Consider the following 24,097-nt stretch of genomic DNA (forward strand, 5'->3'; position numbering starts at 1 on the left):
CTTCAGGAACATCATTCATTCAGAATAACAGCATTATGGTCTATATGGTATTCTTTCAACAGACACACTTTAAAAAAAGGGTACATTCAAGAATCCGGTAATAAGCATTAACTAACACTGAATGAAGACTTAATGTTTTGTATTGATTTAATAATGGTGTTCATGTTGAATGAAGTATTAGTTTATATACTGATCACCATTAATAAAGGATTATGAAAGTTAACTCTTAATCACCATAACTGTGAATTGTTGTTTTGTTTTTACTTTCACTTTTGATACTCTGTGTGCTTCTTACCCCATGTGCTGCTATACAATGCTGCTGGAACCTCAATTTCCCTGAGGGAGTCTTCCCAAGGGATCAATAAAGTTCTAATCTAAATGATTATTACTGCATAAACTAATGTCAATTAATGTACCCTTATTGTAAAGTGTTACACTACACTAGATTAGACGCTTTACTGTCATACTTGTACGTTGTACAATGAAATTTTGTTTAATGCTTCTCAGTCAACAGGCTTTGACAGACAAAAAAAGACAACTTAAACATAGCAACTATAAACATGTAGTTTAAATTAGACAGTATTCTATAAAATTATACAGTATTTAATGTTGAGGTAATACAGTAGGATTAGCTCCAGGACCCTATGACTTGGACCTTCATTCTCGTGTAAAGATATCGGCATTGCCAAACACCTCTGTCGAGTGACCTCATGACTCTATTAGCTCTTCTTAGGCGTCTGTTGCTCTCAAAGGTCGAGGATCCAGAGACATGACTGTCACCGATGATAAGTGAATGTCTCTACAAGTTCAACACTTTCAACACATACAGATATGCTTCTGATGGTTGAGTCCAGAAAGTTATTAAAAGCCTGGATCTTACTCTTGATCCAGGAGAATCGCAAACTCAGATGTGTCCATACTCAGCTTCTCAAGTGCTGCAGTCAGAGAATCCACTGATTCCGCAAAGATCACTTCATTGTCAAGGTCAGTAAAACTTTCCTCACCAACACAAGTACCCAAGTCACTGGCTTCCACAGCCCTACCCAACATCGAGTCTGTGCAAGTGCTGAACAGTGTTGGAACCAGAACACACCCCTGAAGAATGCCAATTTTTTCTGGGAAAACCTCAGAGTCTGTGCCTCCTCGCTGTACAGCCCTCAGACTGGCTGTGATGTCCAGTGGCTTCTTGCTGATCCCATGAATTCTCAGGATGTCCCAGAGATCAGTCTGGTCAACTGAATCCAAGGCTGCAATAAGCAGTAAAAATGTTAAGTTCATCTCACTAAATGACCTTGAAAAAACTATTTAAACTTCACAAAGATGCATTTTAATTCAACTAAAAAGTTCATATAAAATGCACAGTCCATCTTAATTACTTTTCTCAGTGTGGTTAAAAAGCAGGGAAACAAATCTAAAGAATTAAGGCAGAACAACCAGAACTGTGGACTATGACAAGTTCATCCTTATAGCCATCTTAAAAAGATTCTTGTGCCACGAGCGGCAGCACAATCTATTATACAAAAATAATAAGAGGCTTGAGACCATGGACTTTGTATGTTTTTTAATAATTAAATTTAAACTGTCCAGTGTACATTTTAAACCTGATTTTTTATTTCCTTACATCAAATTTTTTAATGTTTGATTCTTTTAATATACTTGTATATATTTGTTAAATTATATACTGTAATTATTTTTTAAAATGGTTAATAGCATTAATTTCTGAAGTCATTCTGAATAATGTCATTTAAAATCACGGGTGCTAATAATTTTCATAGATTGTTTTAAAAAATAATTTTGTTTCCTCTTTTAGTATTATTTATTTTACATGAAGATATTTTAAGATTAAAGACCACATTTTTGTACAAAATATCTTAATTTTTAGTCTATATTAACTGAATGTTAAAATTAAATAAAAGTATTTTGCCCAAGCAGGTGTACGCAAAGGTTTGTATACAACTGCACCACGTGTAGGTAAATAAATAAATAAGTAAATAAATAAATAAAAGGTGGCTCATTTCGATTAGTAATGTAAATGCAGCTTGCAGAAAAATAATTCTATGTTTGGCCAGTAGAGTGCGCAGGATGATTTTACAATAACCAGTAATAAGGTGTTTATGCATATCTTATAGCTTAAAAAAAAAAGAAATCCCGGCAGAAAGAGTTCAAACCCCAATAAGCAAGTTATGCTTGTAACATTCTACGGTTAAAAACAAAATATTTTGCAAAACTTAACGCGAATGTGCTTTTCTATGTAGGCCGAATCATAAATTATGAATGCACATGAATATTTTGTACACTCGCATTAATAATAGTTTTATACATACATATATGTGTGTGCGTGTGTGGGGGGTTAAAAAACGCATTTTATTGCGACATTCCGGCAACATGTTTAACGCTTTTAAACGAAACACCGCTTTGATTCAGTGTTAGCGCGCGCGCATCCATCCACACAAATAACACCAGAGGCAGAAACGTGCAAAGAAAACACCGGCACAAAGTTGAAGTGAATAAACTTGTTGTCGGCGCGTCGGTCGGTGAGGAGTGTGTGGCGGCCCCGGCCCTCCCCGTCGACGTTACGCACGCAGCCGTGGCGTGCCCGCGAGCCAAATAACATGGAGTCGTCCGTCTGGCGTCTTCAAGGGATCCATGCAAAAGCCTGAAGCGGCGATCAAACGCAAACTTTCTACACCGGAGCGTCCGAAGCGTGTCTCCGAGCGTCGTGTCGGTGCGTAAAAAGGCGTCTGTGAGCTGAAGTATGACGATCGGCGCATAAACGGCGCGCCGTCCCCTACCATCCGCAAACCAGCTCCGCTTTCAGTGAGTATTTGCACAATAAAACTACCGTTTGTGGGCGTTCGAGGCTTAAAAATTCATTGTGCGACGACTGATCGTCGGAACGGTCACCTGACAGCGGCCGGATCGATACTACCGCGTCCCGCGGAGCCACACAGGCCAATCCCGTGGGACACCTTGGTGTATCCGGGCATTTTCCTGCTTTTTAGTGGGGCAGCAAGAGAGGACATGGGCCTGAATATAAAGGCCACTTCTTTATGTAACCATCCGGGCGCTTCATTTCATTCTTTAAGAGCAGGCAGACTGTGAAAACGGGTCAGAACAGTCAGCACATCTCATGTTTCAACATTTTTGCCAGGTTGGACCTTATTCTGCATGGTGTAAAATGTGCCATTAATGAAAAATAAATGTCTGTTTTGTTGTGTATTTATTTCTGAATGTTTCTCTGGGCACAGACGAGGAGGAGGCTGCACAATGTAGGAGGTCTGGTCACTGAGGGACTCCATACTGTTCTCTGGGGGATCATGGAGCCTGAAGGGCCCCCTCACACCCCAGGGACCAGCTATGGGCCCCGGACTCCCAACTCAGCACAAAACTCTGATGCATCCATCTTCCTCAACTGCACCTCAGAGGTAAGTTTGTTCAAATTAATCCAGACGTTTTCAAAATGCTCATTAAAGTCTTAGACTTTGTACAGTAGCACTGTAAAAAGCTGGTGAGTCACTTCGACTCAAACATGTTTGAGGAAACGGATTTACTTAAACCATTAAAGATGTACAGACTTCCAAATTTCGCAAAAAAAACAGAAAAATTTAGTTTCTTCTGTAATCCAAGCATTATCATGTTGGTTTATTTTTGAAACAGATTACAAAAATACAGATCATTTTAATGAAGAGAACATATTTACCTGGGGGAATTGATAACAAATGTTTTATTACCTGAGGACAAAATATGGCCATTGGGTATTGCAAAAACTTTGCATCCTTCCGTCCGTCCAACTGTGCTCAGCATAACTCTAGTCCTATTAATGCCAGGGTCTTCAAATTCACAGGGATCATTCTTGGGACACAGACCCTGGACAAGTTCAAAGATGGCCAACCTTGACCTATTTTGAGAGGTCAAAAGGTCACATTCTTTCTCTGCACTCCATTATTGATTACATACTCATACAGCTGAGGGTATTTTTGCATGGCGTTCTATATTTTTCCTTTTAACGCTATTTGCAGGAGGATTTACATGTGTGCATGCATGAGGATTCAAAATTGCTGGATGTTACCTTTGACCTTGTGTGATGAGCATACATGGGGCGTGCACGCTAATATCCAAAAGATGTCTTGTAAATCACTTCAGAGGTGTTATCTGTTTTCAAAAACAGAGTTTTTAGATTTAGAAGTGTTTATTTCCAGCCCAGTCTCACGGTTTGTTTTGCGTGCTTCCGTCAGGAAATGAGTCAAATTTTCGTGACAGGGTTTTTTTTTAAACTCACTATTACTAATCCTACTCCTACCCCCAACCCTACACTCTAAGAAATAAAATGTTGAATTTAATTGATGAAGTTAAGGTAACTTTTTCCACATAACTTTGTCAATTAAGTGCAACACAATATTGGGATTTAAGTAATAATGTTTCATTTGATTTAATTAATGTCCATGACAATGTTGTTTTGCACTTAATTAACAATGCTATGTGGAAAAAGTTACCTTAACTTTATCAATTAAATTCAACATTTTATGCCTAAGAGTGTATGTTTCATTTCTATTAAGAGTGTAACCTTAACCATAACCTAATCCTACTCCTTCCCCCAACCCTAACCATAACCACCCCGACCCCCCCCGACCCCCCCCACCCCCACTTCACTTTTAATTTCATGCAGCCATCACGGAATAAATTATAATGAATTTGTGCTGCTGTGACGAAAATGAGGCGCTTTTCATCACATTATCACGAACCAATAGATTAATGTATATTTTGTGCTGCTGAATCACGACTTGCCGTGAGACTGGGTTGTTATTTCTTGCTAACCTTTGCAAAATATATATATAAAAAACAGATTAGAGTTAGTGTATTTAGAAATAAGATGTTTCTGAGCATTTTCCACTATGTTGGATTATTTGATTCAAGAGAACAGCCAGCACACATCACTGGGCATCTATATTTTGATTGGCTGTCACCATGTGCTTCCCTGCATCCTCCGCTCTAGTCGGGGGAAGCCCCCATGTGATCTATGACATCACTATCATGGACTGTATGGGTCGCTACTGTAAGTAGTTCAAGGCCGTCTGTTCTTTTGAAATTTTCCCCTTCAGGGAAACTATTCATAATTTTTTTTCTAGACAAAGCTAATTTTGATGATATTGGCAATACCACAGTATGAAGGTTTAAAGGTTAATAAACAGAATTCTAGTGTTGCCAAAGAAAATTCTTTAGATGACATAAATCTTAAAAATTTGAAAGGCTGTATAGCTATAAACAATTTTTTACATTTTAACTTTTATCACCATCCAATATGTTATTGGCCTATAATCAAGCTATTTACAGATTTTGTATGATATGATCTGAAAAATTATGCACAATATCTTGTGCATATTCCAATAACCTAACCAAGGCTTTTGACACGGTCAGTCGTGAGGGTTTGTGGAAGATTCTTGCACGCCTTGGCTGCCCTCCAAAGCTCCTCACCATCATCCGCCAGCTGCATGAAGGCCAGATGGGACAAGTGAAGTACAACGGGACTCTGTCCGGCAGCTTCCCCATCTCAAATGGTGTCAAACAAGGTTGCATCCTCGTGCCCACTCTGTTCTCCATCTTCTTTAGCATGATGCTTCGTGAGGTCAAAGAAGACTTGACAGATGGCATCTATATCCGCTTCAGAACCGACGGAAGTCTGTTTAACTTGCGGCGCCTTCTGTCCCACACTAAGATCACAGAACATCTAATCATGGAGCTGCTCTTCGCAGATGACTGCACCCTCGTCGCCCATACGGAGCAAGCCTTGCAGCACATTGTCAACTGTTTTGCTGAAGCAGCAAGAGCCTTCGGCCTCACCATCAGCCTGAGAAAGACAGAAGTGCTATATCAACCGGTCCCCCATACAGCATATACCCCACCCCAAATCAACATCGAGGGTACCAGCCTGAATGCAGTAGAGCACTTCACGTATCTCGGTAGTGTTATCTCAACGACGCATCTGTTGCCAAGGACCTAGACAGTCGCCTTGCCAAGGCCAGCAGTTCTTTTGGTCGACTCTCAAAGAAAGTCTGGCAGAATCATGCACTGCGCCTTTCCACAAAAGTGCAGGTCTACAGAGCCATTGTGGTCCCTACCCTCCTGTATGGAGCTGAAACCTGGGTTCTGTATCGCCAGCAGATCAGATTACTGGAACTCTTTCATCAGCGTTGTCTCCGAAACATCTTTGGGATCAAGTGGCAGGACTACGTCTCAAATGAGGACATCCTTACCAGAGCCAAATTGCCCAGCATGGAGTCTATTATACTCAAACAACAGCTTCGTTGGGCAGGTCACGTAGCCAGGATGGATGATACACGCATGCCGAAATGAATTCTCTTTGGCGAGCTCAAGGAAGGGAGACGAAACCAAGGGGCCCCCAAAAAGCACTGTAAGGCAGCATCTAGCTACAGATAGACTCAGCTGGCGTTCCAGCATCAAATCCGCCAGCCTGAAGTTTGAAGCAGAAAGAAGTGAGGCCTCACACCAGAAGCGTCAAAGACAGAAAGAGTGGGGAGCAGCACAAGCCCAAACTACTCAAGTGTTCATTTGCCCCAAGTGTAACAGGTCTTATGCATCCCGCATCAGACTTTTCAGCCACCAGAGGGCTTGTAGAAAATAAACAAAAAAAAAAAAAGGCCTTCCCACTATCCTCGCAAGCGAGGAAACTGCCAACATTCCAATAAATTTCTGTGCGCAACATGCATTTCATATTTGGTTAAGTTCGGGTTAGGGTTAGAATAACAATAATAATAATAAGTAAAAGACAATTTGCCAGTTTTTATTTTCACTCAAATGATCCACAGTTGTTTAGTTGGTGACATCATCTCACCTCCCAGCAGAAAACCAGTGGGATATATATAAATTCCACACAAAACATACACATTTTTGTGCACATTTTGAACATTTTACTAGAAAATTTTCACGAGAATACACTGTAACGGTTACAGTTTTACACCTGTTCTTTTTGGCATCTATGATTTATTTAATCATTATGCCCCATCACACATACGCCGATTGAGGCCAAATTGCATCAGAATGACACATCCAGACACAATCGGGAAATATTGACTTGTGGTCCGAAGACCAACGGACGGTAGTCTGTGAGCTTCTACATATTTGGTCCCATTCACTCAGCTGTCTCGAGTGTGTTGCACATGTTCAAAACACTCTTGGCGTCATCGAGATGGAACGCACATCTGACAGCAGCCTACATGCAGTTTTTGCGTCATCTGATCCAGGGTTGGGTAGGATTACTTTGAAATGTAATCCAAAAGTAATCAGATTACAAGTAATCCAAATGTATGTACATACATACATGTAATCCACATGCATTCTTTCAAAGTAATCCTACCCAACCTTGATCTGATCGCAGTCTAGATATTCTGATGGCATCAAAACAGCATTTGAAATGATCTGATCGTGGTTGATTGAGCTCTGAGATCGATCAGTCACTGCAAAGTCTGCCAGCATGTTGTGCCACATATGTCCACCTCCACTGACCCCCGGCCAGGGAGGACAAAGGAAATGTTGATATGTAATAACATGTATGTGGCACACATTCATCATATACAGTGAATGTGAACAGCGCACAATCAAACCGAAAGTACCGTGTCCCGCTGCCACTCTCTGTGGTCATGCGCAATAATGCGTAAACTCTGTAGGAGTTGTGATGTGGAACTGTATCCCAGGCTGTGACAACATTATTACACATGAAACTCACCTGCAGCATGGAACCACGATCCTTTCACAGCGCAGAGCGCACAGGAACCAAACTTGTGGTGAAAAGCCTCGCCCCGGCTGAAGAAATTAAATCCCATGTGATGATCCAACCGACATCACGGTGTACAGAGTTGTGTTGTGCTCCTGAAGTGAGCAAAAAAGAAACAAGAAATTAAAGTTTGCTGGAAAGGCTGCGTCTGACGCATGGTGGGACTGCTTGGCCCACTGCCAGTAAACTTTCAGTGAAGGTATCCTGCACGCGCTTAGTGGCTCATGCAGCCTTTTTGAACACACACACAGCTGAGTGATAATTTCAGTCCCACTCGTGTGCGCACGTGTGTGTGAGGAACACAGCACTGCCTCCCACTCCGGTCCCGTTTGCTATCCAAGCGCTTGGACATCAGACAGTCTTAAGCACCTTTTATGGCCGTCTGACAGCAGTCTGTGCCATCTACCTGTTGTCTACATGCGCTTTGGATGCCATCGTGCAGGTGTGAACGAGGTAATCCAGATGTGTTCTGACCACGCCTCTCCCTCCTGACTGCGTCCGATGATGGTAATATTTATCGTTTCGGGAAGGGTTCCTGCACATTCTTGCTATGTGTGACAGGGGCTTTAGCATTAGCGTCTTTTATAGCAGAGCGATTTTTCTGGTTGATTAAAAACCACTATTTTAATGTAATAATAATAATGATGATGATGACAATGATGCTGATGATGCCGATGATAAAAGTAATAATAATAATTTATTATTTTTATTATATCACAGGGAAAAATTAGAAGTATTTTCACTTCACTATATGGGTACTATTTTTGCTTAATGTTTGTCTGATAACATACTCATGGGACACACCTGCAGTTTCTTAGATGTTTTCACTTTTGGGGCTTTGGGATGACTCGTTACTATGCTGCTGGATCATTTTTGGAAGATTAGCCACTTTGGAGAAGGTTTTCTCAGTTTGGATTCTCTGTGGTTCTGTGGAGTCTCTGAGACTTGAAAGGTGTCTTGCATCCCTTCGCATACTGATGTATTTCAAACACCTTCTTCCTCATCTCATCTGATTATTTTTATTTTTAACTTTGGGATTTGAATGAGGCCATGCTACTGAAATAATTCTGTTTAAGCGAGGATTTGCTTGAACAGGGCCGACAGCACTGAGCTCTGGGTGTGTCAAGGTCAGCAGAACTGAGTAATCAAATTCACTTTGGCATATTTGTGGACTTAGTGACTAAGTGTGAAATATTTTATCACACGGACCCAGTTGGTATTGGACAACTTTTATTTTTGCCTCTGTATGAAATATTTTAATCTATAACCTGTGTTTTGTGTTTAACCTAGTTGCCTTTGTTTTATGTGAAATTTAGTTTGAATATCTGAGACAATTAAAATTAGTTAAACAAATAATCAGAAGGGGGCAAACACATTTTCAGTATTAAATATCTCATATTTAATTTTTATAACTAAAATAATACAAAATTAAATATTTCATCAGTTTCTCACTTCTGTGTTTGGTTGATGTGGGTTTTTGTTTTTTTTAATAACCACATGCACTTGCAAGTCTATTTTTTATGTTTAATGAGATTTTGACTCAGGCCTATTTTTCTCATGGACACTTTACATAATGCACAGGAGTAATCACTAGGGCTTCAAACCACTGTTGTTTTTCAGTCAGTTCATTCAAAACAGAATCTATATTTTAGCATTTTTGGTTTTGGGTTCCCGCTTGAAATTATTGTTCATCAACCGATTAGAGCCAAATAGTTAATAACATTCCATGTAAGGCTGTGTGATATAATATGTATCTTTTGACCTATGGAATTTGTATCAGCTATATTTTACTCTGCAATCTGTCACTGGTGTTGGGGAAAGTGTAGTGACACGGACCCACAACAGGGGGCGCAAATGAACGGTCAATAGATGAGCCAAAAGGTAACAATTTAATGTTGTGAATGTGCACAACGAATATACAGACAATCTCAGAATCTGATTATAGTCAATTCACAAAGGTGACGTGTGGGCAGGCTCGAGGATAGAAGACGTCTGTCCTGAGAAGAGCCGGAACCACACGATTTCCACCGCCACAGAACCCGGTGAATACTGGAGCCGCCAAGTCCCGAATTCCCAGGTGATCACCGTCCCCGACTGTCGGATCTGGTACTGCTGGCGAGGAGCACAAACAGTGAGATGTGGGTGTGTGCACACCCAGCAACAAAAACAGTCAGAAGGTGGAAAGTCACCTCCACCTCTAATCACACACATGTGCAGCTCCTGTTAAAGCACTTATCTGGAAGGAGTGAGAGGCGAAGACGTCGGCACTCTCATAAACCACCAATCAGCTGACAAGGCTCCACAGGAAAACGGCTGCAAACAGATCACACGTAAGTCACAGTTCTGACACAGCAGAGAATATTACCTTCACAGGTAGATGATATCTCGGCAATCAGGTGGAGATGACGTCCGGTCTTTATGGAGTGAGATGATGTAGAGCAGATGGGTGACAGCTGTCACTCATTATCTCTTGACAGCTGTCCCGGTTGTGTCCGTGGCGGCAGCGCCCTCTCGTGCCTGAAGCCCGCACTTCAGGCAGGGCGCCCTCTGGTGGTGGGCCAGCAGTACCTCCTCTTCTGGCGGCCCACACAATAGGACCCCCCCCATCGGGCGCCTCCTGGCGCCCGACCAGGCTTGTCCGGGTGACGGCGGTAGAAATCGGCCAGGAGGGCCGGATCCAGGATGAAGCTCCTCTTCACCTAGGAGCATTCTTCGGGTCCATACCCCTCCCAGTCCACCAAATACTGGAACCCCCGGCCCATCCGACGGACGACCAGGAGCCGGCGCACCGTCCAAGCCGGCTCCCCATCGATGATCCGGGCAGGAGGCGGTGCCGGTCCGGGAGCACAGAGGGGCGAGGTGTGGTGAGGTTTGATCCTTGACACATGAAAGACTGGGTGGATCCGCAGTGAAGCTCCAACTCCCGGCTTCACTGCGGATCCACCCAGGACTGAGGATTTTGAGGATTCTGTATGGTCCAATATACCTGTCCTTGAGTTTCGGGGAGTCCACCTGGAGGGGGATGTCCTTTGTGGATAGCCACACCTCCTGCCCGGGCCGGTAAGCAGGGGCCGGGGATCGCCGGCGGTCCGCATGGGTCTTCGCCCTCGTCCGGGCCTTCAACAAGGCAGAACGGGCAGAGCGCCACACCCGACGGGACTTCCGCAGGTGGGCCTGGACCGAGGGCACACCGACCTCTCCCTCCACCACGGGAAACAATGGGGGCTGATACCCCAAACACACCTCAAACGGGGAGAGGCCGGTGGCAGAGGACACCTGGCTGTTATGCGCATACTCGATCCAGGCCAGATGTTCACTCCAGGCCGTCGGGTGTGCGGACGTCACACAGCGCAGGGCTTGCTCCAATTCCTGATTGGCCCGTTCTGCCTGTCCATTGGTCTGCGGGTGATACCCGGACGAGAGGCTCACAGTGGCCCCCAGTTCCCGGCAGAAGCTCCTCCAGACGTGTGAGGAGAACTGGGGACCACGATCAGAGACGATATCGGTAGGTATCCCATGCAGACGGACGACGTGGTGGACCAGGAGGTCTGCTGTCTCCTGGGCTGTTGGGAGCTTCGGGAGGGCCATGAAGTGGGCTGCCTTGGAGAATCGGTCCACTATCGTGAAGATGGTGGTGTTGCCCTGGGACGGCGGGAGGCCCGTGACGAAATCCAGGCCAATATGGGACCAGGGGCGATGAGGCACAGGAAGCGGCTGGAGAAGTCCTTGGGACCTTTTGTGGTCTGCCTTGCCCCTGGCACAGGTGGTGCAGGCCTGGATGTACTCCCGGACGTCGGCGTCCATAGACGCCCACCAGAAGCGCTGCCGGACAACTGCCATGGTCCTTCGCACCCCTGGATATCAGGAGAGCTTGGAACCGTGACAGAAGTCCAAGACTGCAGCTCTGGCCTCTGGTGGGACATACAGACGATTCTTCGGACCAGTTCCGGGGTCCGGGCTCCGTGCCAGGGCCTCCCGGACGGTCTTCTCCACGTCCCAGGTGAGGGTGGCCACGATAGTGGACTCCGGAATGATGGGCTCCGGTGGATCCGACAGCACAGTTTTGACTTCGTCTTCGTGTACCCGGGACAAGGCATCCAATCTCTGGTTCTTGGTCCCGGGGCGATAGGTGATCCGGAAGTCAAAACGTCTGAAGAACAGTGACCAGCGGGCTTGCCTGGGGTTCAGCCGCCTGGCGGTCCTGATATACTCCAGGTTCCGATGGTCAGTGAAAACCGTGAACGGCACAGACGCTCCCTCCAACAGGTGTCTGCACTCCTCAAGAGCCTCTTTCACCGCAAGGAGTTCTCGATTGCCGACATCATAGTTCCGTTCCGCGGGGGTCAACCTGCGAGAAAAGTAGGCACACGGGTGAAGAACCTTATCGGTCTCCCCGCTCTGGGATAGCACGGCTCCTATCCCTGAGTCAGAGGCGTCCACTTCAACCACAAACTGGCGGCTAGGGTCGGGCTGCACCAGAACTGGTGCAGACGAGAACCGGCGCTTCAACTCCTTGAACGCGGCTTCGCACCGATCCGACCAGGTGAAGGGGACTTTTGGAGAGGTCAGGGCTGTCAGGGGGCTAGCTACCTGACTGTAGCCCTTAATGAACCTCCTGTAGAAATTTGCAAAGCCGAGGAACTGTTGCAGCTTCCTACGGCTTGTTGGTTGGGGCCAGTCTCTCACCGCCGCAACCTTAGCCGGATCAGGGGCGACGGAGTTGGAGGAGATGATGAACCCCAGGAAGGACAAAGAGGTGCGGTGAAACTCACACTTCTCGCCCTTCACAAACAGCCGGTTCTCCAACAACCGCTGCAGGACCTGACGTACATGTCGGACATGGGTCTCAGGATCCGGAGAAAAGATGAGTATATCGTCTAGATATACGAAGACGAATCGGTGCAGGAAGTCCCGCAAGACGTTGTTAACCAAGGCTTGGAACGTCGCGGGGGCGTTGGTGAGGCCAAACGGCATGACCAGGTACTCAAAGTGACCTAACGGGGTGTTAAATGCCGTCTTCCATTCGTCTCCCTTCCGGATCCGAACCAGGTGATACGCATTCCTAAGATCCAGCTTAGTAAAGATTTTGGCTCTATGCAGGGGGGTGAACATGGAATCTAACAACGGCAACGGGTATCGGTTGCGAACCGTGATTTCATTCAGCCCCCTGTAATCAATGCATGGACGGAGTCCGCCATCTTTCTTGCCCACAAAAAAGAAACCTGCACCCATCAGGGAGGTGGAGTTCCGGATCAGCCCGGCAGCTAATGAGTCCCGGATGTAGGTCTCCATTGATTCGCGCTCAGGTCGTGAGAGGTTGTACAGCCTGCTGGACGGGAACTCAACGCCTGGAATCAGATCAATGGCACAATCGTACGGACGGTGCGGGGGAAGGGCGAGTGCCAGATCCTTGCTGAAGACATCAGCAAGATCGTGGTACTCAACCGGCACCGCCGTCAGATTGGGAGGGACTTTGACCTCCTCCTTAGCATGTAAACCGGGAGGAACCAAGGATCCTAAACACGCCCGATGGCAGGTTTCGCTCCACTGAACCACCACCCCAGATGGCCAATCAATCCGGGGATTGTGTTTCAACATCCACGGGAAGCCCAAAATCACGTGGGAGGTAGAAGGAGTCACAAAAAACTCGATCTCCTCCTGATGATTCCCAGACACCACCAGAGTTACAGGTTGTGTCTTATGCATGATTAAAGGGAGAAGGGTGCCATCTAGTGCCCGCACCTGCAATGGCGAAGGAAGCGCCACCAGAGGGAGCTCTACCTCCCTTGCCCATCTGCTGTCTAGCAGATTCCCTTCTGACCCCGTGTCCACCAGTGCTGGGGCTTGAAGGGTTAAATCCCCACTCAGGATTGTAACTGGGAGTCGTGTGGCAATATGTGTGTGTCCCACGTGAATGTTATGACCCCCCCTTAGCCCAGTCTCTAAGGGCGGGTGTTGTCGTTTTGGCCGTTTGGGGCAGTTTTTCTGTATGTGCTCTTTTGAGCTGCAGAGAAAACACTCCCCGCGGACCAGCCTCCTCATTCTGTCAGTTGTTCTCATTTTGGCCCTGTGCGTCTCCCTAGCAACGTCAGCAGGGGGAGCTGTTGCCCCACGGAGCGCTGCGGCTGTGGAGCGTGGGGAGGGCGGAACCTTTTTGAACCCGGAAGGGAGAGGGACGGCGCATGCCCGGCCACGTCCTTCGCCTCGCTCCCGACGGCGTTCCTCCAACCGATTGTCTAACCGTATAACGAGATCGATAAGCCCATCTAAATCCCGCGGTTCTTCCTTAGCTACCAGGTGCTCCTTCAGGACCGACGACAGTCCGTTTATGAAGGCGGCGCGGAGCGCAACGTTATTCCAGCCGGACCTCGCAGCCGCGATGCGGAAGTCGACTGCATATTCGGCTGCGCTGCGGCGCCCCTGTCGCATTGACAGCAGCACTGTTGAAGCGGTCTCTCCTCTGTTAGGGTGATCAAAAACAGTTCTGAGCTCCCTCACAAACCCAGTATAAGAGGCAAGGAGCCGTGAACTTTGTTCCCAAAGCGCTGTAGCCCAAGCGCGTGCCTCACCTCGAAGCAAATTAATCACGTAAGCCACCTTGCTGGCATCAGATGCGTACATCACGGGACGTTGTGCAAAGACGAGCGAACACTGCATAAGAAAGTCCGCGCACGTCTCCACACAACCTCCGTACGGCTCTGGGGGGCTTATGTATGCTTCTGGGGATGGTGGGGGGGGTCGTTGAACGACCAGTGGAACGTCTGTATTCGGCACCGGGTCGGCAGGAGGAGGAGCTGCAGCAGCGCCCTGAGCGCGCGCTTCCACCTGTGCGGTGAGAGCCTCCATCCTGCGATTTAGGATGATGTGCTGCTCGGTCATCAGGTCCATCCAAGCGGTAAAGGCGGTGAGGATGTGCTGCAACCCACCAATCACGCCTCCAGCCGACGCCGGTGCACCCTGCTCTTCCATTGGCTGTCCAACAGATGGTTGACGCCCCTCGGGATCCATGACAGTAGCCAAGATATCCTGTTGGGGAAAGTGTAGTGACACGGACCCACAACAGGGGACGCAAATGAACGGTCAATAGATGAGCCAAAAGGTAACAATTTAATGTTGTGAATGTGCACAACGAATATACAGACAATCTCAGAATCTGATTATAGTCAATTCACAAAGGTGACGTGTGGGCAGGCTCGAGGATAGAAGACGTCTGTCCTGAGAAGAGCCGGAACCACACGATTTCCACCGCCACAGAACCCGGTGAATACTGGAGCCGCCAAGTCCCGAATTCCCAGGTGATCACCGTCCCCGACTGTCGGATCTGGTACTGCTGGCGAGGAGCACAAACAGTGAGATGTGGGTGTGTGCACACCCAGCAACAAAAACAGTCAGAAGGTGGAAAGTCACCTCCACCTCTAATCACACACATGTGCAGCTCCTGTTAAAGCACTTATCTGGAAGGAGTGAGAGGCGAAGACGTCGGCACTCTCATAAACCACCAATCAGCTGACAAGGCTCCACAGGAAAACGGCTGCAAACAGATCACACGTAAGTCACAGTTCTGACACAGCAGAGAATATTACCTTCACAGGTAGATGATATCTCGGCAATCAGGTGGAGATGACGTCCGGTCTTTATGTAGTGAGATGATGTAGAGCAGATGGGTGACAGCTGTCACTCATTATCTCTTGACAGCTGTCCCGGTTGTGTCCTTGGCGGCAGCGCCCTCTCGTGCCTGAAGCCCGCACTTCAGGCAGGGCGCCCTCTGGTGGTGGGCCAGCAGTACCTCCTCTTCTGGCGGCCCACACAATAACTGGTGCCACAGGCTATGCTGGGCACATTTCAACCCTAACTGGAGCTAGCTAACTATTTCCAGCATTATTTTTTTCTAAAAAAAAAAAAATAGAATATTATGCAATCTAAAAAGAAACTGCTGTCTCAACGAGAAAAAATAAATGGAACACTTTGCATAGATTTTTTTAAGTTAACTGGGCCCGGCAAAAGACAAACAACAACTTTCAGTTAAGTTGAAATAACTTTGGTTAAGTTGCAATAACTCAGAAAAAAATGTATGCAAATTGTTACATCACTTTTACTCGTTGAGACAGTGGTTCATTTTTTAGAGAGTGAAAACGTTCAATTTTTTGTCAGTTTTTTCATAAAATGAAAAATTTCTATAGTCTAGACTCATTACATATGAATTAAACATTTCAAGCATCTTTTTAATTTTAATTTTGATAAGGCCAACCTGGCGGCACGGTGGCTTAGTGGTTAAATCTGTTGCTTGCTAGAGAGAAAGTTGTGGAATTGCATCCCACCTGGTCCTTTATATATGGAGTTTGCATGTTTTTGCATGGGTTCCCTCAGGGTACTCTGGCTTCCTCTTACTTACAAAGACATGCAGGTTAGGCGAACTGGACATTTCAAATTGACTGTAGGTGTGGGCACGAGTGTGGGTGTTTGTCTCTCTAAATGTCGGCCTTGCGGTAGACTGGTGTACCCTGCCTCGTGTCCTTTGGCCACGGTCTTCCCTGTTACTTGTGCATCTTTTCTGACCACACTTTTCCCTTTCAGTCAACTTTCCATGAATATGCTTTGCTATGGCATTCTGGCATTCAGCCGTTTCAGCAATCACCTTCTGTGACTTACCCTTCTTGTGAAGGGTGTCATTGAGTGTCTTCTGGACAACTGTCAAGTCAGCAGTGTTACCCATGATTGTGGCTGTGTGTACTGATTGAACCAGACTGAGAGACCAATTATATTTATACTGTATAAATAGGTACTCAAACTTGAAATGAAATATTATCATATTTTGAAATATATATTTATTTATAATTTTTGAGCTGGAGGTTATAATGATCAAAATGAAAATTTAAAGAATGCTTGAATTTTTTTAGCTTATATATAATGGGATTGGAATATATAAAATTTTCATTTTCTGAAATAACTGACAAAAAAAAAATGTTTTTATGATACTCATTTTTTTGGAGATGCATGGCTATCAGACACTGATGAAGATGATGTCTAAGACTAACATTTATAAGGTACATAGCACAATATTTACCTATTCTGGTTGGAAACAGGGAGGCCACACCATATTTTACTATAATCACCTGCTGCTGGTGAATTTCTCTCTACCATTCAAAGATGTGCATTAATCAGCCGTCCTGCTTTGTGAAAATTCAGTAAGGTATGTCTTCTAGAATATATTCCTTTTAGAATATAGAATATATAGAATAATATATTATTGTTTACACCTGATGACGTCAGGTCTCAGAAGTGAAGCAAAGTAGAGCCTGATTAGTGCTGGGCTGGGAAGACTGGAGGCTGTGTGTGTTTCTCTATGTACAGTTTGAGTAGCATCATGAAGGGCATCCAGTGTAAAATTTGTGTCAGATTCCAGTGCAGATCTGTACTGGATCCTCTGTGGCGACCTTGTACAACTGGGGGCAGGCAAAAGACAAACAACAACATTCAAAGATGTGCACGATGTACAGAGGAAGACAGGAAGTGAAATCAGCAATAAGTTACTGCAAGCAGAACATAACCGGTTACCATTATTTTATATAAACATTTATTTTCTATAACTTAAAAAAAAATGTTTCTGGTTTTGTTTTTGCTCCTTGAACCTGTTCAAAGCTTTGGTAATCACAGATTGATCCACTGATCTTTTATTTGTGGACAACCTGGTCTACAACCTGAGCCTATATCCTCTTTACATTAATGTTACTGTTTTTGAATAAATTGATTGAATTTAATAATGAAACTAGTTTATAAATTTATTTTTTGTATCTGTTTTCCCTTCAAATCAAAAATTCAGATAAAGGCTACTCTTACTTTGGAGAATTATTGGACGTTCTTTATGTCCTTTTTTGTTACTGAGACAGAATCACAACAAAAGGCAATTGCATTATAAACTGTGTAGAAAATGGTATAATGTAAGATGGCTCAGGTGGACGCAGGATGTCAATAATCTGAAATGCTTTTTGATTGATTCATGATTGGTAATAAACCCCATTTTGCTTCCAACCAGGCCAACAGTTGGGTGGGTTAGTGTAGGAAAGACCACTCAGCAGGCCAAGATCAAGACTCTTCAAATTCCATTAACCCCACAGTGAATTAGGAAAAAGAAGTGTGAAGATGTCAAGTAGTAAGTCCGTTGTAGATCCTTAGGCCCATTGCTGTTCATCCCCAGATAGCACAACATGAAGGAGATGCAGGTTACTTTCCAGACGAAGGTCAGTACCAATTTACAGCTCTGTGGACTGGGACAGTACGCATGAAGTGTCTTGTCCATGGACACATGACTGGGAATTCAGCCCAGGTCTACACATTGGTAGTTCAACCCATTATCCCACTGAGCTACACGCTGTACAAGATTACAAGATTTCCTCAAATAGTTTGAGTTCAATTACCTCATCAGGTGTTACAGTGTATTTTCAAATACAATGGATGCACGTTGCTTTTCTGATTGTTGCTGTTGTTTCATTCACCTGGGAAGCAAACGTACAATTGCTCTGTGTTTTTATTCCCACCACCAGCCTTCATGTTCTCCCAATGTGAGAGACGACCTGATGTCTGCCAAATGCTCGTTGGGCCACAATGGAGATGAGACCTCTGAGCAGACTGAGAGCATTCAGCCCAGTGCCGATCCAGGGAGGAGTGCACAGAGGAAATACAAGTCCTCAGCCTTTTCTTCCTCCCTGAGCTGGGACTCTGACTCGGAGAAAGAAATACTAGATGGTAACACATGGTTAAATACCAACCAAATTCTGCTGCATAGTTTTCAAAGGTAGAAATTGGTACCATGTGGTGATTTGACTGTGCAATAAACTATGTATATAAATCGAGTTTTTCCTGTGTGGCGTCTTGCAAGAATGTAGCCAGGGGGCCCTGATGGATGCCTTAGCACCTACTCCAAACCAAACTTAGTTATTTTTGATTACTGCAGCCTTTGGAATATAGATCAAGCTATTATTATATTTTTAAATGCTGAATAATCGTTCTGAAATTCCAGTATCTAGAGTCATGGCGTTCGTCATCAGATAGCAGTGGCACAGCTTCTGTTGGACCAGGTTTGGAATGGCATGTGCCAAATGCTGTTTCTGGCACCTTGCTTTCAGGGATGGGATGAAAACAGCTTGTCCTCATGGTGAGGGTGGTATGACATCAGGATCCTAACAGACATGTTTGCCGTTTTGCCTCATTTTTATGATCCAGTTATTATTGTTGCTGATGATATCATACAACCGGTCAATCAACTCACCAGACTGGAGTCAAAATGGAGTCCGAATGTTACAAATTTTGTTGTTGTTGCCACCCAAACACTTCTCAAAATTCTGGTGAACTATGCCATGGCCTTTTAGGCTGAGTCAGGCTTTTGCTTCAAATGTAGACGTACCAATGCAGTGTTGTAGTTCCACAGTTCCCACCCTGGGGTACTGGCCCCCTCAAAGAGAGGGGCCAAAGACCATGGTTTGTGTGAGGTGCTATCTACTTTGAGGTTGTTAAAATTAGATGTGCACATGTCAAATAAAATCATAACACACTTACAGGACAATCAAAACCAACTAAACTAATTAAAAGCATAATTGTTTTCATCAGTTAAACTAAAGATAAAAAAACACACAAAATATTTTTTACATTTATTTTTTCATCAATCTTATTCTGGGTTTTTGGGGGGGAGTTGAGGAAGGGGATTCTTAGATACAAATGGGGGGGATCTCTATGGGAAAAGGTTTGGAACTATTGCTGTAGTCTGTAGAAGTTTTAGAAAAAACTCTTTTTCTCTTGCTATTGTTCATTAATTCCAACAGCAAAATTTGAATTAAATGGGTGTCTCTATTTGAAAAAAAATACAGTACGATAATGTGCAACATTTTGTTTAGAAATTACAGAACCACAGGTGTGGCATAAATAATGATGAACATTATCTCAAAATACTAGTGCATAAATGTGCAAATGAAAAACACCTGCATACCCAGACTTTTAAAAATTAAAACCAGTTTTATTAAATGCTCAATTTTGTGTATCTTGTAGAGCCCCCCCGCGCCTCCCCAGAAAATCCTGGCTACACCCCTGGTCACACCCTCTGTAATGTGCGCTTATTGTCATCTCCTTATTGTTCTAAGTGTGACATTGTCTCCTTGTAGTCAAAAGTCTACTCTCTCTCTCTTTATGTAACTTGGACATGTATTATGTTTTTGACTGTGAATTGTGAAGTGTTAAACTGTGAAGTTATTGCTGTGGTTGTGTGTTTTGTGTGCTGTTGTTGTGTGTCAGAGGACGAGCTACAGCACTTTTCAAACCCTCACGGTCTGGCTGCTCACAGCCCTGGATCTCCTTCTTCTGGACTCAGGTAAGGAGGAGTAGCAGTGGGGTGGGGAGCAAGTGGTGTTGTTGGGAGCATCAGCCGGATAACTGACCCTGGATTTATTTTATAAAATTAACATACCGGTACACAATTAACCACAGCCCAATTGTTTTTGCTTTCATTCCAGACTTGATAATGAAGAAGAGAAACAACCTGAAAAAGCGCAGAGCTCGCATAATAAGATGGGCACGTCTGACCCTGTGGAGGGACAGGCCAACGGAAGCACAAAGACAGAAGGGCCAAATACACCTCAGCTTCAACTTGCCGAATGTAAGATGAAGTAAAAAGTCTGCCTACACACTCAACACTTTCTATCTTAAGGTTTCTTTCACTTCTGATTCCTCTGTTTTTGCAGTGTCAGAGAGCAAAGTCTGGAATCTATCTGAGGGAGCTGAAGTGTTTCTGTCCAAAGTAAACCCAGAAGACGCTTGCCAAGTGGAAGATGAAGGAGGTAATGGTGAAAGAGAGGACATAAAAGAGATCCAGGACTCTGAGGAGAGAGATGTATACACCTTCCCTGGAGATTCAGACCCCGAGAGTCCCCCGCCAGCCCCCTGGGCTCACTGCACATTTGTTCAGCGGTGCCGAAAGAAGAGAGTCTTGTTGAAGCCCTTCTCTGGCCTCAGCACATGTAAGTCCACAGTGCCTGAGACAGAAAGCCAGTCTGGATTGAGTCCCCAAAAATCTAAAACTGCAGAGCTAGAACAGTTGAGTCAAGAAGGTGGGAACTGTGACTTTGAGGAACCCAACTTGGGAGGAGTGGAAGAACAGTCAGAGTTTACAGAAAGTGACGGACTCAAAGAAGAAAGTGGGGTTGAGCCCAACAAAGAAATTTTCACCTGTGTGGAATGTAGCATTTACTTCAAAAAGCAGATCCACCTGCAGGAGCACATGTTTGAACACTGTCAAAGTGATTCAGGGGGTGACAGGAGGGACCCTTTAGGAAAAGGTTGCCCCTTTCGGTGTGTGGAGTGTGGATGGAACTTGCCAAATAGGCTTGAGCTGACGCAACACCAAAGGATGCATGAAGAGTCCCGTGTGAAGATCCTGGAGGAGATAGAGAAGCTGAATGAAAATGGGAAAGCAGAGGAGATTCCAAAATCAGATCCAGACTCTGCTGCTGTGCAAGAAGAAAGCTCAGTCTTGATCAAATCGCCACCTCTATCCCCAGCCACCATACCGACACTGGACACAGAACCAGCAATTCTTGCCTCGGACACAACTCCAGCAAATTCATTTCCAACCCAACCACAGTCCCGAGCTGTTTCGTATCGTCGCCGCTTTTTCTGCTCCAAGTGTAACTTCAGCACAAGAACCTCACAGGCACTGTCTAATCATGCAAAGACCCACAATAGAAGGAAAACAGCAAACACCCCAAGTCTCCGGATTAAAGGTCTTGTGGATGATCATGCCCTATCCCGTAGTTCCACTTTACGTTTAGCACCCAGTTCTCTGGCCTGTGCTCACTGTGCCTTTGTAACACAGAACCCATCTATTTTGAGGCAGCACCAAAAACTGGTTCACCCAGGAGACACCTCCATCAGTAGGCCGTGGAGTGATGTGATTAGCCGCCATTCAAAGTCAGGTGTGGGTGCTTTAATTTCCAACAGCTTGGTAGATTCAGACCATGTGTCTGGGTCTGGATCCACCAGTACTCTAGAGGGCAGTCAGCAAGAAGTCATTATTGTGGAGGACAGCACAGAACCCGAGGGTGATCCAGATAAACCAGCTGGAGAGGTTTTTAAGATCACAAGGAGATCCAACAGGAGAGGGAAGGATTGGACTGAACAGGACACATTTCAACTCAGGTTAGAGGATAATGAGCTGTCTGGGAGTGACACGGAACAAGATGAACATCAGAGCACAGATCTTCCCCAAAAGGAGTCACCTGTGAGACTGAAACCACACACCAGAGCACAATCCCGCACAGGTGAGATTAACGGCAACCTGAAGACTCTCAAAAAGAATGCTTTCCAGAAATCAAATACTAATATCAGACAAGATTTCTACATAAACTTTTAGAGTACAGAGCTCTTAATTCACCTATTTGATTGGGAAATGACCAAATATGTTGTGATACCAGATTTACTTGATGGACCAAATGGCTCAAATTCTTGCAGTGTTGTTTCACTTGGCAGCTTTAGCAACTGCTTGGGTACTACAAATTGATGTGGTTACACCTAAAAGCAGATCTAGAAGTAAAGTATGATTGGTGGAAAAAGTGGAGATTAATCACATGGCTACTTTCAAGAATCAAAAGCTTTTAAAATATATTTCAGATTGGGTTATACTGGAACAAATCTTTAAAAAGACATATAAAACAGGTTGATACTGTAGTAGTTTAAAGGCGAGGCTAGTTTTCAGGGAGTGATTGGCACTGCTGTCTTAAAGCAAGGAGGTTATGGGTGTGAATCTAACATGGTGTTTCATATGGAGTTTGTTGCCTTTGTGACCTCCCAAAGGAATTAATATTAGGGTAATATGTAAATCTAAATTGACTTGAGGCTTGTCTCTGTCTTGTGATGGAATGATGACCTGTCCAGAAAGTACAGTTGTGCTCCAAGCTTTATATCCCCTGGCAGAAGTTTTCTGTTTTGGGCCATTTTTCAGAGAATATGAATGAAAACACAAAAGCCTTTTTTTGGTTGGTTAGTGGTTGGGTGAAACTTTTGATCGGGTCATTTGAGTAGTTTCTGTTGTCATTATGATTTAAAAAGAGTAAACAGTTGCTTGACAATAAATGACTTCATCCAACCACTAACCATGAGTGAAAAACGTTTTGTGTTATCATTCATATTCTCTGAAAAATGGCCAAAAACCCCAAAATTCTGCCAGGGTATGTAAACATTTGAGCACTACTATATGTCAAGTGTATGCTGTATTATCATCCAGTCCTTTGTTACCCCCACGCTTAAATTTGTTTTCCCCCTTCAGCAGAACCAGTGGTGGACACAAGTAAGCTTCAACAACTGCTAATTTGCTAACTGAAATGTTAACTGTGGTAAAGCTAAACCACTAAAGCGTTTAGCTGAAGCTCTCACTAACTTGTAACTTTTATTGTATGAATTTTAGCTTTGGCTTGGGTTTTTTGCTCAGAAACCTGAAAAACACATCTAAAGAAATTTAATTTTAATATGTTGTAGTGTAAACATGGAGGTTGTCAAAACGTTTTAACATGCCAAGCTCAGATGATGATCATGATGTACATAAATTATCAAATAATAAACAGTTGTTTCCATTCAACATACAGTTTATTCACAGCACAGAAAGCATTAAAAGAATAAGAAATATTAAGAAATAAAAATATGTGAAAATGATTTTAATAATCTAATTAATACATTTACTCTGGCTTGAGGTGATGCTTGTTACATTTACCTGTTGTGTTGATTTCACTTATTGCATTCGTGCATATGATTTTCAGTTTTAATTTTTTACTGTTTTTGACTGTTCAACTTTATTTTAAAAATGTTAGCTGAATTAAAAACGAGCAGAACTAAATTTAGCGGAAGCTAACTGGTCTGCTAATGGTTTTCAGAGTTAGCTGACAAGCTAATTTGCACACAAAAAGTTAACTTTGTTAATTAGCTGATAAGATGAACTGCCACTGCAGAAAGCAGACTTGAATTATGCGGTCAGCAGCTGAAATTCTGTCAGTCTGGATAAGAATTTTTTTTTAATCAGAATTGATTTCTTGCAATTTACACAGAAAGTTAGCTAGAGAAGCTGCTGCACTGCCATGTGCCACCATAATTTCATATACTTTATACTACTTTATATTATTTTATTACTTCATTGCTTATATTATGTTGGTGTTCTGTTTGTTATTTCTTCTTGTTATTTTTATTAATTATGATCATTATGACCACCAACACCTGAGCACTCTAATTTCGTTCTTTCTTGTCTTACAGTAGTGTTCAGAATAATAGTAGTGCTAT

The 24,097-nt window shown here is 44.2% G+C and overlaps 1 protein-coding gene across 3 annotated transcripts in view; it reads left to right on the forward strand.

The window, feature by feature from the left end:
* Positions 1–2,554: 2,554 nt before the first annotated feature.
* si:ch211-194b1.1 (protein Wiz) overlaps positions 2,555–24,097 on the forward strand; it is a 71,567-nt gene continuing 50,024 nt past the window's right edge. For 2 of the 3 annotated variants that reach the window (XM_034191245.1, XM_034191246.1), the window contains exons 1-6: positions 3,116–3,151; positions 3,249–3,425; positions 18,331–18,532; positions 20,072–20,147; positions 20,290–20,432; positions 20,518–22,092. In XM_034191245.1, coding sequence (XP_034047136.1) covers positions 3,131–3,151; positions 3,249–3,425; positions 18,331–18,532; positions 20,072–20,147; positions 20,290–20,432; positions 20,518–22,092 — 2,194 coding nt within the window. In that variant the 5' untranslated portion in view covers positions 3,116–3,130. Of the gene's footprint in view, positions 2,818–3,115; positions 3,152–3,248; positions 3,426–18,330; positions 18,533–20,071; positions 20,148–20,289; positions 20,433–20,517; positions 22,093–24,097 lie in introns of those variants that run through there. The other variant, XM_034191247.1, reaches the window with a different exon arrangement.

Source organism: Thalassophryne amazonica, chromosome 16 (assembly GCF_902500255.1).
Source record: "Thalassophryne amazonica chromosome 16, fThaAma1.1, whole genome shotgun sequence".
Classification (NCBI taxonomy): domain Eukaryota; kingdom Metazoa; phylum Chordata; class Actinopteri; order Batrachoidiformes; family Batrachoididae; genus Thalassophryne; species Thalassophryne amazonica.